This window comes from Lepisosteus platostomus, chromosome 20 (assembly GCF_059453375.1).
Source record: "Lepisosteus platostomus isolate fLepPlt1 chromosome 20, fLepPlt1.hap1, whole genome shotgun sequence".
Classification (NCBI taxonomy): Eukaryota; Metazoa; Chordata; class Actinopteri; order Semionotiformes; family Lepisosteidae; genus Lepisosteus; species Lepisosteus platostomus.
Genome location: NC_142630.1, coordinates 4,212,237 through 4,227,513, shown reverse-complemented (window position 1 = coordinate 4,227,513; position 15,277 = coordinate 4,212,237). Strand labels below are relative to the sequence as shown.

General features: G+C 40.0%; 1 protein-coding gene and 1 long non-coding RNA gene across 3 annotated transcripts in view; one reads left to right on the top strand and one right to left on the bottom strand.

The window, feature by feature from the left end:
- The window catches only part of LOC148644301 (uncharacterized), a 45,491-nt gene extending 37,539 nt beyond the window's left edge, over nucleotides 1–7,952 (bottom strand). The window contains exons 1-2 of the long non-coding RNA XR_015928739.1: nucleotides 7,007–7,952; nucleotides 5,293–5,440 (exon numbers count right to left, since the gene is read on the bottom strand). This is a non-coding gene — a long non-coding RNA (uncharacterized LOC148644301). The remainder of the gene's footprint in view (nucleotides 1–5,292; nucleotides 5,441–7,006) is intronic.
- A 150-nt stretch (nucleotides 7,953–8,102) lies between these two features.
- The window catches only part of zfpm1 (zinc finger protein, FOG family member 1), a 107,851-nt gene continuing 100,676 nt past the window's right edge, over nucleotides 8,103–15,277 (top strand). For both annotated transcript variants that reach the window (XM_088614271.1, XM_088614270.1), the window contains exon 1: nucleotides 8,103–8,518. In XM_088614271.1, coding sequence (XP_088470397.1) covers nucleotides 8,479–8,518 — 40 coding nt within the window. In that variant the 5' untranslated portion in view covers nucleotides 8,103–8,478. The remainder of the gene's footprint in view (nucleotides 8,519–15,277) is intronic.

Below are 15,277 nucleotides of genomic sequence, written 5' to 3'. Positions count from 1 at the left end.
TCCCATGACCTGGAATTTGATGGAGCAGTTACTGTAGAAAAGGAATGGATGGATGCATTTAATAATTCAATAATTAGGTTTTGTTCCTGGTCTTCATGTATAGGATTGAAATCCCTATTCCAACTGGAGAAAACTTTCTAATGACTTGTATAAAGCCTCTAACAGGCACTATTTCTACAATTTGTGGGAATTTATTCTTTTGTTTTGCCACTGAAGTTCTGCACTGGGGGATGTAGACTTGCCCACCAGGGGGTGCCATAGGCAAGCTTTGTGTATAATAAAAGAATGAAATAGGAGTCAAGTAGCTCCTATTGAGATTGCAAGTCTTCGAACAAGCAAAGAATCCCTTTATCACTCTAAAGAGGAGAAGAGAAAGGGAATTACCTGTAAGAACTATATGATTTGGGAAAATTGGAGCATGATTATGATTATGCCACATCTTGGATTTTGTGCATATTCCCATTAAATGCCAAATTGTAATTAATTATCCAATGATAGATCCACTACACAATCTACAGTGTCTAAGGAGAACATTTGTATAACTTAAATCTTGAAATCTGTATAGAGAGACCAGTCTTTCCTCCAATGGATGCAAAAGATGTGATGAGTGTCGGTATTAAACCAAACGAACCGGAGTAACAAAGAAAAGGATTTTGGGATAATGTAAATCTCGAATGACAGCTTTGGGAAAAAAATGGTTATTACAAACCAATAATTACATACAAAAACTGTGCTTCCCTACAGTAGCTTTGAAGAAATACTGATTTTACAAAGATTGAATGCACAGTTTTAGGAACAATTTTGTAACTCTGCGTTTTCTCAAAATGCTTCATTTTGGCGGCTGGGTGGGTAAAGGCTTATCCTGCAAGGTCAGGGAAGAGTCCTGCCGGTATGTTCATTCAAAGTAACCATTATAGCACCAACAGAACAAAACTGCAAGCGAGCCTTTTTGAGATGAGATGAAGTTGAGCAATTATAGGGATGTGTAGAATATTAATTGGGACCAATCGCCCTTAGGGCTTCTTCTGGCACCATTTCAGGTGCATGTCAACCTGTATCAAGACTGATTAAGGCAAACAATAGCACAAGCTGACGTTATGGACGAGTATTAATGAAGTTGCTGATCAGGTTGTTATCTGGAAAGCGCATGCTTTTCCATTTTTCATTTTTACAGCGAAAAGGTCAACAGCTTCAACGGCAACATTTAAACAGGCACCAGTCACTTTCCACCACGTGTAAAATGGAAGCCAGCAGAATGTGAAGTGTGAGATGTAAAAAAACAGAGCCTGTCCCGGCAAGCAATGGGCACAAGACAGGGTGCCCCCTGAATGGGACGCGGGACAGAGACCCCCACGCACTCACACCAGAGGTAATTTTCTCAGAAGCCAGTTTCCAGAACAGCTGTGGGCTGTGGGAGGAAACCAGAACAACCAGATGAAACTCATGTGAACACGGGTAAAACATTCAGACTCCATGCAGACAGCCCCCCAAGAACTGAACACAAGGGACCAAGAGCTGTGAGGCAGCAATGCTTATCACTGTACCACGGTGCCCCCCCGTTTCAAATAATGTCAAAATACTATTACAATAAAACCATTCCCCTCCAGCTTGAAATGAGTACAAGGTAGATGTATTTCTATCATCCCTAAGGCCCCAAGAATCTCAGACAAACCTGTTGTGGTACAGCACATCTCCCATTTCCAGCAGGTGTGAAAGGGACTGCCAAAAAAGAGATATGCCAGATGTTTTCACAAGAGCTACAGGATGCTAAAGCAATGTTACGAGACTTCAGCTTGTGCGCTTGAGCTCACTTGAAAGGAAAGAACGTAACCTTGTAATGTCTGCACCACATCTATCTCGCTGCTGGACAGCTGCGCTGATGGGCTGTCCCTCACTCCTTATCCTTGAAGCCAAAGCCCACGGGAGCACAGAGGGTGGAACAGGTTACAGCACAGCTTTTCTTACTGGTGTATGGGGTTTTTACGAGGCAGGCAGGAGTCTCTCGAGCCTTCCAAAACAGTCCAGGGCAAAAAGACAAGAGCACAACACATAAAACCAGAAGTCTCTGAGACGTTATGAGGTAATAAACATCCCTTAGTTGAGAATAGAGGAAAGAAAAAACTAAAATCTTGCTGAAAGCACCATTTTGTGGACGCATGTGTGCACTTAAATATAATTGAATCACAGCAAAGTGAGAGTGAGAAATGAATAGGTCATCAAACACAATGTGCTACCATTAAGGGAGAGGTGGTTTATTGGATATATGCCAATACAAATCCTACTAAAATGCTGACTGAGGTATAATGATATTAGATTAGATTATTACATTATAATATTAAATTATCTATCCATTAATGAACAATGCACTTACATATCCACGCAGTGAGCAATTTAAAGATGTCAATTAACCTACATTGCATGTCTTTGAGCTGTGGGAGAAGCCAGATGATCCACTGAAGACTCATGGGACTCACACTTGGGGCAACTTGTGAACTCCACAGACAGGTCTCCAGACAGAATCACACTCAGGGTGATCGCTGTTAGGCGCCAGTGCTAGCGTCCACTGTGGCACCCATAAACAGAAATCCATGTATGTTACTGTAAATTATCCATTTAACTTTTAAATGTATTTAAATTGACCGTTCAAAACCAAACAAGCTCTATTAGAATGCTGCAGAAATTATGATGGAAACAATGCAGTTTACTGAATTTTTGGAGACCACGATGTTTGTGTTCTGTGATTTCTTTGTGTGGGATTCAAATAGTTACTTTTATTTAGTTAAGATGACAAATGTGTTAATATATATGCATTTCGAGTTTCACATATGTAATGTATATACAATTCTGCATTTCAAATAATTCAGAATCACTGCATGGTCTTACAGATACAGGGTTGGAACTAATTTGCTTGGATGAGAGGCTTACAGAATGCTTAGTCCTTATGAATGTCTTTTAGATGCACATAACCTGAAAAAGATCAAAATATTCTATGACGAATACTTCAGGTTGATTTACTGTACCAGAAAACACACTGTGCCCCCAGGTGCACAGTCTTCACCCTTAAAAAAGAAAATATCAGGCTCCAGGTATATTTCTGAGATGGTTTCCTCATTTGTTTTGTGTAACTTGTTTGTGAAGAGGAGATGGTTATCTGCTCGTATATTTAGTTAGTCGGAGGAATTGCACTCGGAGTAGGTACAATTTGAGCAATCCTAATCTGCCCCGTTCTTACCGGCCGTTTCTGTCCTAAATCTTCTGTGTTAGTGCGTATTCGAAAAAATCTAAGAAGATAAGCAAATAAGACCAAAAAAAAAAAGGCAAGAAAGAGATGACGGATACAGAAATAGGAGAGTCAAACACACGCTTGATTTCTAAGACAATAGCAAGCTGACAAATAAAGCCTTTATATCTGTACCTGTGTGGAATAATATAAAAATACAATTCTTGGTTTGTTTAATTAGAGAAATGCCCTTACAGTTAACTGAAATTCTACAGTAACTCAATCGCCGACGAAATCATTAGCTCTAAAAAAATTAGAGCTAGGGAGTAGTTGGGGGAAGAGTGGTGAAAATTGCAACAGTGACATGAAAACATAACAGAAGATGAAGGGAAAAGGGAACCCGATAATGCCGCATTTAACAGGATTTGTTCTCCTTAAGGACACCGTTGAAAGGAAAAGAGAAAGTATGCTTGTGTCTAGATTCGATTACTTTTAAGTTGTGTTAAACGTTTAAACTTTCCATTGCAGTATTTACGCAAAAAGCTAAACATGTTACTTTGATTCCTACCATTTTAGAAGTGTCGGTTATCGGAGTTTATGAAACAAAAATTTACAAATGTTATTCTACCATTTCCGCACAGCCCTGCTATCCCCTCAGTTTTTGGACTGACGTCAGTCGGGCCCTAGAGTACTTAATAATCAGAATTCTGCTTTCTCCGAAAGCCCTAAAATGTGTAGTAATTGTATTTTGACTATTTGATTTCTTAATTAGCGGTGCACAGCTAAATAGTGGTAGACTACAATATACGAAACTACCACTAGAGGACTCTGTACCATTTTTCTTACTTCTTTGCTTTACGAACTGCATATGAAGACAGTTCACAGATCAAGTTCGTCTAAGACTGTCGAAGGATTTCAGTTTTTTATTATCATATTTAAATTATTCCGATTCTAAATATGGAAAAAATACTATGAAAATAGCATCGCATTAAGCCAGAATGCACAATCTACTTTGTAATTTAATGCTAAATTTTAAACGACATCATACATTCTCGCTATATTCTTTGTCATTACTTTAGATTTTGCTTTCTGAACTCGGTTGAATGGTATAATATGGAACATATGTAAAACAACCGAATGGCTTGATTTTCTTATAATAATAAAACAAATTGTAATATAATATTAATATAAAATATAAAAATATTGTGAATTCACTTAATTAGAATGTGAAATACTGTAACAGTGGTTTACAGACATAGACATAGTAATTTGTATCACTCATCTCTAACAGTGTCATTGATCAAATTAATGAGGATCCTATATTTAACAGTGAAGTTTCCTTTAAATTGACTGAAATTGTTCATTTTAGCAAGTGGAATTTCTAGTGAATTAACTATTTTAGGCCTGGGAGGGAAAATGTATTTCTGAACCTTTGTGGCATTGTACATTAATATAAAATATGGTAGTTGTAGCCAAAGATGAAGGGTGTCAGCACTTTTCTCTAACCAGTCAGACCGGACTCTGTACTAAAAGCTGTGAGTGAATATTTTCATACCATTAATTCACAAGCTCATTTCCCTATTCCTTTTTTAATTGGTGCTATGTTCAAGTTCAGTATATTTTAGTCCTCTAGCTTTTTGCTGAGGTACCAGGTATTGCATTTCATTCTGTATTGTTCTTGCAGACTGCAGCTCTGTATTACATGTATGCCACATCATCTAGATTTGTTTGAGCACTCTATGCAGTGTTGTCTTTAGAATAATCTAAAACAGTACACTATTCAATTAAGTATAAATTGCAATGGTGTTATTAGCCAATCAGATTGAACATGAATTAATAGTAATAATGTTTGTAGTATTCTTTCTACTGCTATTGTTCTTTATCTAAAAAATGATGATGAACATATGTAAAGTTGGGAGACACAGTGGTGCAGTGGTCAGCATTTCTCCCTGGTAACACTGGTTACCTGCGTTCAATTCCAGACCTGGGGGACTATCTGTGTGGAGTTTGTATGTTCCCCTCGTGGATTTCCTATGGGTGCTTTGGGTTCTTGCCATGGTCCAAAAACATACCTCCTGGTAAGCTGATTGGCTTCCGGGAAAAACTGCCCTGGTGTTTGTGTCACTTTTCCCAGTGATGGACTGGAATCCTGACCAGGGTGTATCCTGCCTTGTGCCCATTGCTTGCCAGAAACATCTCTGGCTCCCTTGCAAGCCTGAACTGGAAGAAGTGGTTAGAAAATGAATGGATGGATACATTTAGCTTTAATGAGACATGTAGGAAATATGACTAAGCCCATGAAAAGATTATATGCCTTCAAATCCCATGGCATATATTCTAGGTATTATCTGAGTGATCATGAACTCATTTTGCTTTTTTGTATGGCCACACACATACATCCCTGTCCCTACTTTACTTATAATTTAATACATACTTAAAGTTTTAAGTATGTATATACCTCTTTACTACAAGTATATATGCTGTATAAAACAGTACAGTACAGTATATCATGAGCTGTCATTACAGTATGTTCAGAGCATCCTGAAATAACAATAAAGGTTTACAGTATCACCTAGTACGACTTCTACACCAGTTCATAATGATGCATGCTGTAGGAAAATTTTAAATGTGTTTTATTACCTGATCCAGGTTAATAAAGCAACAGGATAAATGTACACATTAGATACAACAATCGAATTGGCTAAATACAGAACACTGAATCAAATCTGACCAATTTTATGGGCATTCACAACACACCATGCACAGGAAAACAAAATCTAAAATAAGCCATTAAAGCTAAAAATACTACATCTATCAAAGAACTATATTTACTTTTAGGTCTCCATTATACATGGAAACTTGAAGAAAAGAAAACATCATTTTTTAAACAAATTGATCTGAAAACTTTTTCTGATGCAATCTTGGGCCATTGATCAACACTAATCAGCTCCTAATCTGCGTTCTTTTGCAGAAAAACAACAGTTTATCAAGTTTTGTCCTTTAACTTTCAAGTCCACCAATCAATACATATTGGCCTATCTGCAGCTGTGATGGGATATCAAGATGAAAAGGCCTGGGGACTGGTGTTCAATAATAACTGATAGCTGACAGAACTATTGGTCTGAGAGTTGATAAGGTAGACTAGGTTTATAAAGAGATTTTTGACAATGATCAATGCACTGCCCCAGTGAGCTTGTTAATCATTATAAAGAATAAGGGCTTTCGTTAGACGCACAGAGCCATACTCTATTCAGGTTTGACTAAGCTTTTATTTTCCTTACTGACCCTTTCCTCTAACATTAGAGCCTTGAGGGGGGTAGATACAGCCTGCTCTGAAGTCTTTTCAAAATGAATCCAACTTTCTGATGCTAAGTTCACCCCTGCACTGAGCTTGAGTTTTAGGTTCATACCAAAATTATTACTGGGTTTAATCAATCTTCCACAAACGTTTTATAATACGCATTAATGTTTTAAATTAATGTTTAATAAAGTCTAGACGTTCAAGCTGCATCGATACAGTATGTCTCCAAAATATAGCAGTTAGTGAATATTAACCAGCACCAGAGAGTAAATTGTGTTGCTGCTCCGAGAGGACCTGTCAAAAGCACCTGCTACTAAATCACAAGCACCTGCTAATAAAGAAAACAACTACGAGTTTACAGAAAGAGTATGCTTGAAGAAAACAAGAATTGAACAGAGTCTGGTGTGTTGCTCCAGCATAAAACCTGCACTTTAGTTTCCAAAGAAACAGATTGCAGTGACATTAGCAATGTTGTCTCCACATACCTTGGGCATTACCATCATTGTTTGGGTCCTAGGTTTCGCACAGAACCCATTAACACTGATCTTTGTTGCCAAGGGTAAGGAGTGAAATGTTCATGGGTCTGACGTGCCTCATCAAAGCCCCCCCACCAGCTCCAGGTGAGCCGTGGAGCAGAGATCGCCCATGCTGGGCTCCTGTCTGTTGGTTCTGGGAGGTGGGGAAGAGGTCATGGCCAAAATGCACAGTGGGAAATTACACTCAGGAATCCATTACAGCCTGACTGTGTGGACAGCGGTCAAGGAATGTAGCTTGTCAACCTTGTTAAAGTACAAAAAAAAACAGTGATAAGAAAATGCAGATTTCGTTGAATTCACCAACAGCCTGAGAGACTTCATCGGTGAATCACTGGCAAATGCAAATGAGTCAGAGCCCTGCATTCTGTTTTCATTAATGTTCTATTAATATTGACTGTATCACAAATAGACATGTACTGTATATTTATACTTTTATCACCGGCGTTTTGGCAAGCATGTTACCGTCTTATTCTGAATTCCAAAACTCCCATAAAAGTAGAAGTTTTAGATGAGCGGAAATCTAATCCTAACCTCGTCACTTGCTGTAGCTGACACTCCACATTTACAAGGTATCGTCGCGGATGTTATTAGCGTTCATTTACGTACACAAGCAGCTGAAGCAGATGTTCTCCTTTTAATAATAGTGTCGCCCATGGCATCACTGACTCGAGTACTAACGGGAACACGTCCTGTAGTTTTATTTCGGTTCTCTAAAAATGACCGCACAAGGGTAGGGCCCGTTTTCTCTTTCGGATCACATATTTCACTTGAGAGTCCCTTCCGGGAATCCAGCAGCGTCTTAGCCACGCTAAGGGGTTATTTTCCAGCGGCGCCTGGGCGATCTCGGTTCCCAGCCCGACCGCTGGCCGTGTGGTTTGGGAGCTGTGTTGCTTACTCGCAGGAGGCCGGGGCGGAGCTGTGTGGACGCCGCGGTGTGGAACCGCTGTATGAAACCTGCGGGAGGGGGGGTGACGTCACTCGCAAGGGGGCGGGGCGGGGGGCCGTGCCTGCAGCGCACATCAATTCCACCGTTTGAGGCGTTTTGGCCCCATTCAAGAACTACACGCTTGTAGTGCACCGGGAGTGTGGTGAAGCGGTAACAGCAGGAGCCACAACAACAACAACAACAATAATAATAATAATAATAATAATAATAAGACCAGTGTAAACAGCACGCTGCGCGGGCACTGTCCTCCGCTGGTTTTCCCGTCAAGAAGAACAATTAAGGGGCGGACCTACCGTGTGGACTGCAGCGAAGGCAGGAGCCCAGCAGCAGGGGAATAAGCCGTAAAAGTAAAAGCGAGCTTGTCCACAGGTACCGAACAGTCTCAAAGTGCATGGACATGCGGATATTGGGGGGGAGCCGAGAGCGCTGCGTCTGATTGATAGTTTCTGAGAAGAGCCGAGCACACCGAACAGCCATGTCCCGGAGGAAACAGAGCAAGCCCCGGCAGATCAAACGTAAGTTGCCACACTTTTCTGATACCAGGCAGCCTCCTGATCCGAGTCCGTGCAGCGCCCCGGGATGTGGTCGCCGGGTTGGCCGGCGCCAGCGGGAGACGGGCTGGCTGGCTGGGTGCCTCGCTTGCCTGCGCCCTCCGTGTCTCGCTGGGGAACAGGCGCGACCCCCGTGCCGCCAGCTGTCGGCACAGCTGTGCGCTGGATCCCTCGAGTACTGTCCATGTCCGGGCGTTTGGTGTGGTTTGGTAATACGCGCTGCACGGCTGGTAGGAGCGGAGGACGGCGGCGTGTGAAAGCGAAGTGTGAACTCCTGAAACAAGTTTCGGCACACGAGGACGCCGAGCCGCCCGGGAGTTGACGGTGAAACGCATTTAGTTCAAAGAGAACAGGGGGAATAAAAGTGCCTGCTTCTGGCCAAACCTTGAGCTAGATCAATAGTAGACGGAGAGGGAGAAATAAGTTACCGTGCTTCAGTGGGAGAGCTGTTTTCGTTTAGCGCGGGTGTGTGTGTGTGTGCTGAGCGACTTATTAAAAGCCAGCCTGTTGCCTTCCAATATCACAGATGCAAAATTTTGATAATCTGGTTTGAGACTAAATGTAATAACATCTGAAATATATATTATTAGACTCTCAATTTCGGCTCGCAGGCACACACACACACACGCAGTTACTTTTAAGATCGGTCTTCACTACAGTCTCATTTCGAGATGTCTGTTGGCGATAGTTGAAAAGCGGTTTTTATTTAAGCAGTCAGTGGGGGTAAGATGTACCTATCCCAACATTTGTAATGCTTTTTAAAATATATATATATATAAATGTTAGTGTTTGCACAGTTGATCTGCGTCTCCAGTTTCCTTTTATTCTGTTTTGAAAACGTCACTGTTCTCTGAAAAAAAAGACGATGTGAAAGAAAGATAAGCTCAGATCTGATCGCAGCCCGGGTAAAGATTAAAATTGGATCATTTTTATTTGTTTTCTGTCTGTGGCTGCTCCGAGGCTGGCGTTGCATTTTCACTGCCTTTTTCAGTTCTGGTTCCAAAAGATGGGGCCTTCCGATAACGCAGAGAGCTGATTTCACTTAGCGATAGCGATTACAATTGGATCTTTTTCATTTATCCCTTTAACTCTGTAATGTTCGCTGACTGCGCTCCCACACGCCTTTTCACAGTTGGCTAGGTCTCTGTTTGACAAGTCCTTCCTGCCTAGAAAATGTGCGACGCTTTATCGCAGCGTTGTGATCTCACAGTTGATAAAATTAAAAATAAAATTAATTTGACTTTTTTTTCTTTCTCTCTCTCTGAAAGGATTCAACAGTGCTAAAAGCTCGGTATGCTTTGCTGCCAGTCCGTGTTTCAGTTCTGTTTCCAAAAATGATGCCTTGGTCTGATAAGTACAGTAGCAATATCTGGGAGGGTTGAGTCTGATAAGAACTGAAGAAAAAAAACATTTTCATGTAAGTCAACGTGAGGGGCGAAAGGTCTTGGCAAAGAAATACATTTTCACATACGTTAACATTACAAATGAACAACTTGTTCTTCTTCTTCAGAACAGTCGAGCAATAACAATTCTTTGGAAAGCTTGACTTTTCTCAAAGATGAAAAGATGAGCTGTAAAAATCCGCAAAGACGAAAGTTAAACTTTTTTTTAAAACCAAAAATGAACCGCCCCCCTCTAACAAAACATGATTTCTAGAGGGTTTATCAAAGAGCTTTGCTGAAAAAAAAAATAGCTACAGGTTGAATTGTCGCACCGATACAAGCTGGGCTTTTAACACGGATGCTCGCTGATGCTACCTGCGGGGTGGTGGGGTTTAAGGAAATTTGAAGTTAAAAAGACTGAAAGTGTCTTGATACCTGAGGGAGCCGTCACAGCTGGAGGTCATTGTTGGAATAAACTGCATGTCATTTGCCTTTTTTCAAATATGTTATTTTGTCTATTTAAAACAAAAGAAAACACAGAGAAGGTCAGTGTCTGATAATATTAGTGTCCCAGAGCTACGGGACATGTTAACCATGTTAACAAAGGGGGCGTGAGCTGGGTGCTGAAAAATGCGTATTTGTATTCACTAGACGCCAAATACTACCCCGGCAAGCTTCAAAAAACGTATATGACAGGGGAAGGAAGCTGCCGTGTTTAGTTTATTGTGGCGTTTCTTTGCCTGCCGTTTTTCTTAGGTCCAATCTATTCCAAGCCGGTCAAAGTTCATGCCAGTAGCACTTCAGTTAACAACGACTGGCTCTGTTGTTTGTGCAGGAAATCCAGCGATGGTATTGTATAGGCAGGGCAGAGTGAAATCAGCGTGGCAGCCCTGATGGTACTGTACCTGTAATTCATAGTTGTGCGTTGCTGACCTCTGCTGCTTCCTGTTCCTTTTGCAGGTGTCCTGTGTGTCCAGTCTTCCTCTTTTTAATGTGTATTAACCTCACCTTAAACCTGAATGAGAGGCTGCCACAGCTTTGCTTTCTTCTGCTGCCCTCTGTTTTCAGCTACATGATTTTGTTTTAGTTGGATCTTTGTTCTGAAGCTGTTGTGATGCATTTGGCTTTTTGGACAAAATCCTGTTTTACTACATTTAGAGAATTAGAGGTCTGAGAAGCAGAATGAAGATAGTATCTGATTGGTGGGTTAAATTGTAGGAACCTTGTCCTCCTGCTTTTGAACTGTGTGTGAGTTCCGTATTGATTAAAACAGCACTGAACAATATAGGCAGATTTTGTTTTACAGGCATCCTAGCATCAGATGTACAGGGAAATGTGAAGAAACAGAAGGGGGACAAATGGTATTTGACCACAGAACCAGGGTGTTGTGTTTCAGGAGGTCTAAAAACACACCAGGTGTCCGAAGATGATCTTTTGTTGTAAGAGTATCTAGCATTAAAACATTTTCTGCACTCTACTGCAGTTAAGTAGGCATTAGAACCTTATAAGTGTGCTAAATTAGCGCACAAATTAGCACTGTTATAAAAACAATCTGAAGACGTCTTGCAGATCCGTTGTCGAAGTTCTTTATTTTGCGTACATTCTTAATTTTGCAGCATTTCCATACTCTTAAAAGACTGCTGTGGGCCTGTAGCTAGGTGTCAGTCCCTTCCCAAGTTCTATTTTTCCCTAGTATATATTTTTTAAGCACAAATAATAGAGTTTATAGACCTATAATCAATTTGCTAATCGCACTAGCCTAATTGAGCATTCAACACAAGTCATAATGCTTTAGCTAGCTGTGTTACATTATGGATCATGATATTGACTGGTTCCCCTGAATTAGCAGATGGTAGCATTAGTCAGAAGACATATGTTTGTATGTGTGTATACACACGATTGTGCTTACTCAAATATGCCTCATTTACTTGAAGGAAAGATTGCAGTAGATGATATTTACCCCCTGAACTAATAATGAAATGCTTTAACATAAAAACCCCAAGCTTCCTGCTATGAGTTCTATTTTCTGTCAGTTAGATGTTGAAGCTAGATAAGTAGGGTGGTGATCACTCAGCAGATAGGTTTCTGAGGCTGATGGGAGAGATTAAAATGGAATGCGAATTTTTAATTGCAGAGGCCAGCGTTCTCATCTTTTGTCATTTTGGTTAGAATTGGCTTTGGCATATCTAGATAAGTTGAAGTAAAATAAAAAATAAAAAGTAGATAAGAGTAGAATGGGATGGCAACTCAGATAACGCAAAAAAATGTCCAGACTTGAGAAACACAGTATACTTTTCTGCCTTGCCTTTGCAGTGCCTTCAGTTAGATCCATCACACTGATAAGTCTCGGAGCTGATTGAATAGAGATAGTGACAGCTTACCCTAGCAACAACTACCAAAAGAACAGAGGGTGAAAAAAAATCGAGCTTGGTGAATTTTTCTAGCCCACAACTCCCCCTTCACCAGCCTTGCTTTTAGCTGGGTTCAGGAATTTGGTCTAGCTGTCTGGTCCAAATAACATTATTTCCTTCTATCTTATTTTTTTTCCTGTCTATGTGCGTCTGCTTCGAAGTACTGACTTCAGCTTTTTCTGCTCTGTGTTTCTTTGTTTTTCTGTGAACTACAGATAGAAGAGAGGGCAGATTTATGTTCTGATAAAAAAAACAGATGTGACTAAAACTGAATATATATATGTGTGTGTGTGTATAATAGTTGTCTGCGATATTTGATTATACACACTTGATCGGGCCACAGTTTTAGGTTCGCTTCACGCACTGTGTGGTGGTTGCATAGTTTTGAAGATTGAGGGTTTTTTTTAATTTAGAAATTTCATGAGAAAACAAGAAAAACCTCACGCAGCTGCTTTGCTTTGGCTGTGTTTTTTTTTCCTTCTTTGTTCTGCTTTTAGCTCGATGTGAACTTTTGATAAGCCCTCAGGCCTGATCGCAGCACAGATAATGATTGCCAACTCAGATAAGAGTTCTTATCTCACTCAAACAGACTGGAGAGGGACTCCACTACAATAACAAAGCGAAGAGAAACAGCAAACTAGTGCTTTGGCAATTTGTTCCACTGCTAATGTGATTAATGCTGTTGTATAATTAGATGATAGGTGTGAATGCATTTTACTCTATCACTCCCTCTTTTTCTTTACATGCATTGTACTACATTAATTTAATTAAAACTAATACCACGTATTACTAACTCTAGATTTCATGTCAGATACAGCTAAGATAGGGACTTTTTTCTTGATAATTATCTCAAGAGTTTTTTAGTTCTTAAAAAAAAAAAGCTTTGTGCATGCAGAAAAAAACAGCAGCGCAAGCAGCAGGCTTATTTTGCTGATAATGTACTGCGATATTAGATGGTGAGCGATAGTTCTAACATGTTTTTTTCTCGATAAAGTACCATTTCTTCCTGTTCTTCTGATTTTTGTGTTTTTTTTTCTTAAAGTTTTCATATTAATGTATCATTCGGCGGAAAACAAAGTATAAATCCTTCCATAAGGAAATGGGAGTGGGGTGTGGGCAGGCAAGGTAGTGGTGTGGGGTGGCAGAGGGGAGTGAATCGCAGATGAATTCAAGAGGGAAGAGTTATTTTTGAAGAGAGATTACAGAATTAACTGCTCCACGTCTTGACTCAACCCAGAATAAAATTAACCCAGCAGTTCTAACTTAAGATAAATAGCTAAATTCACGCTAGTGAGACAGGTGGGTTAAGGAAATCCGGGAATTGAAGACCTCAGCAGAAACTCTAGTACTCTGAAGTAGCTGCCTCACAGATGATCTATAAAGGCCGGCTTGCATGTTTTCGAGCCCGATAAGAGAAGTTTTTAAAAATGTCTTTGGAACAACAACTAATCGACATAAATTCAAGTATAATAAGGTGATATTCTTTGAACTACTCTTTTATGATTTCTGGGAGACAGATAACACTTCCATTAAATAGCAGTTTAAGCTGTTTCAGATTTTTAAAGCTTCTGGGCTCATGTATACGAGCCAACATGAGGTGCACGTACCAGTTTCAAGTTTATTGCCTTACTTTAGGTATAATTAGATGCATGATGTGATTAAATGCATTTTGAATTTTGTATGTATACATTTCTATTTCCTCATTATGGGAGCCTGGAGCTCCTGAAATGGATTAAACTGTTAAGCAATAGGTGCCTATCCTTATATGTTTCACAGAGTATACAGCTACCAAAATCCTGTGCTTGGTGAACATAGGTTCTGCGTATGAAGGCCGGTGGGGTTCACTCTGGGCTCCTGCTATAGGGTTTGTTCCACTAGTATTCATGCTTTCTATCTGTAGATTTTTAAGAACGAGTAGAGGTTAATTCCACATAGTAAAGCAAAAAGAAGGAAGTCTTCATAGTAGAAACACTGTGCTTTTTTTTCCTTTTCACTTTTAAGCATCACAGAAACCTCTGCTTGTTCCTTTGTAGCTCCCTTCTCAAGTTCCTATTTAAGAACTCACACCTTCTAATCCCACACTGGGCCTGACTCCCATACATTGGGTGGACATGACATTGCAAGACAATTCTAAGACCTTGTTCCACATGTATTGTAACCTTTGTTAGAATTAAGAAGTATATTTCAGTTTCTTGAAGGTGGAAAACCAACACCATTTGCATTTGTGATCTTGTTAGTTTTACAGCCAAGGCTAATGTTGTAACATTTGTAAGTAGTTTCTCACACTAATTTGAAACTGCAGCTGAAGACTGTTCATTTTTGCAGATGATAAGAAATCTGTTTTTTAAGCTGCTAATAAATGTGCAAATCCTAAATGCCATGAGGTAGGCAGCTATTTTATTTTAATCCTTTAACTCTATTTTACTTTGCTCTTGTTGCGATTTTTCAATATTTGTTCTCTATTCCAAACAAATGAGCTCCACAGGAAACATACTTGTTGTCCTTAATATGATGTGTATTTTTCATTTTGGGACAAGCAGCAGACAACTCAGTGGGCCTAAAAAAACAAATACAGTATCCTGCAAACCTGCAAAGGTCTCATCCCAGAAATATTAATTTGACTGACACTTGTAAGCAACTTAAACTTGCATCAATTTATACATCTAGACATTTCCCTAGAGTAATCTTAAGTGAAGTACTTTGCTCAAGGGTGCAACAGCAGTGCTTCCACTTCCCTGCTGATCAGGGGTACTTAGTGGACACCGTACATGTGAAACGTGCCCCATTCCCACAACATCGCACATCCCATTGAACTGTACCCATTAGTTAATTAATCAGCCTATGTACCTGTCCTGATTGACAGTGAAGAGTAGTGCAGATGTGCTGATCCCATGCTATACTGTTTGTACTGTTATGAGCCTACTAATAGA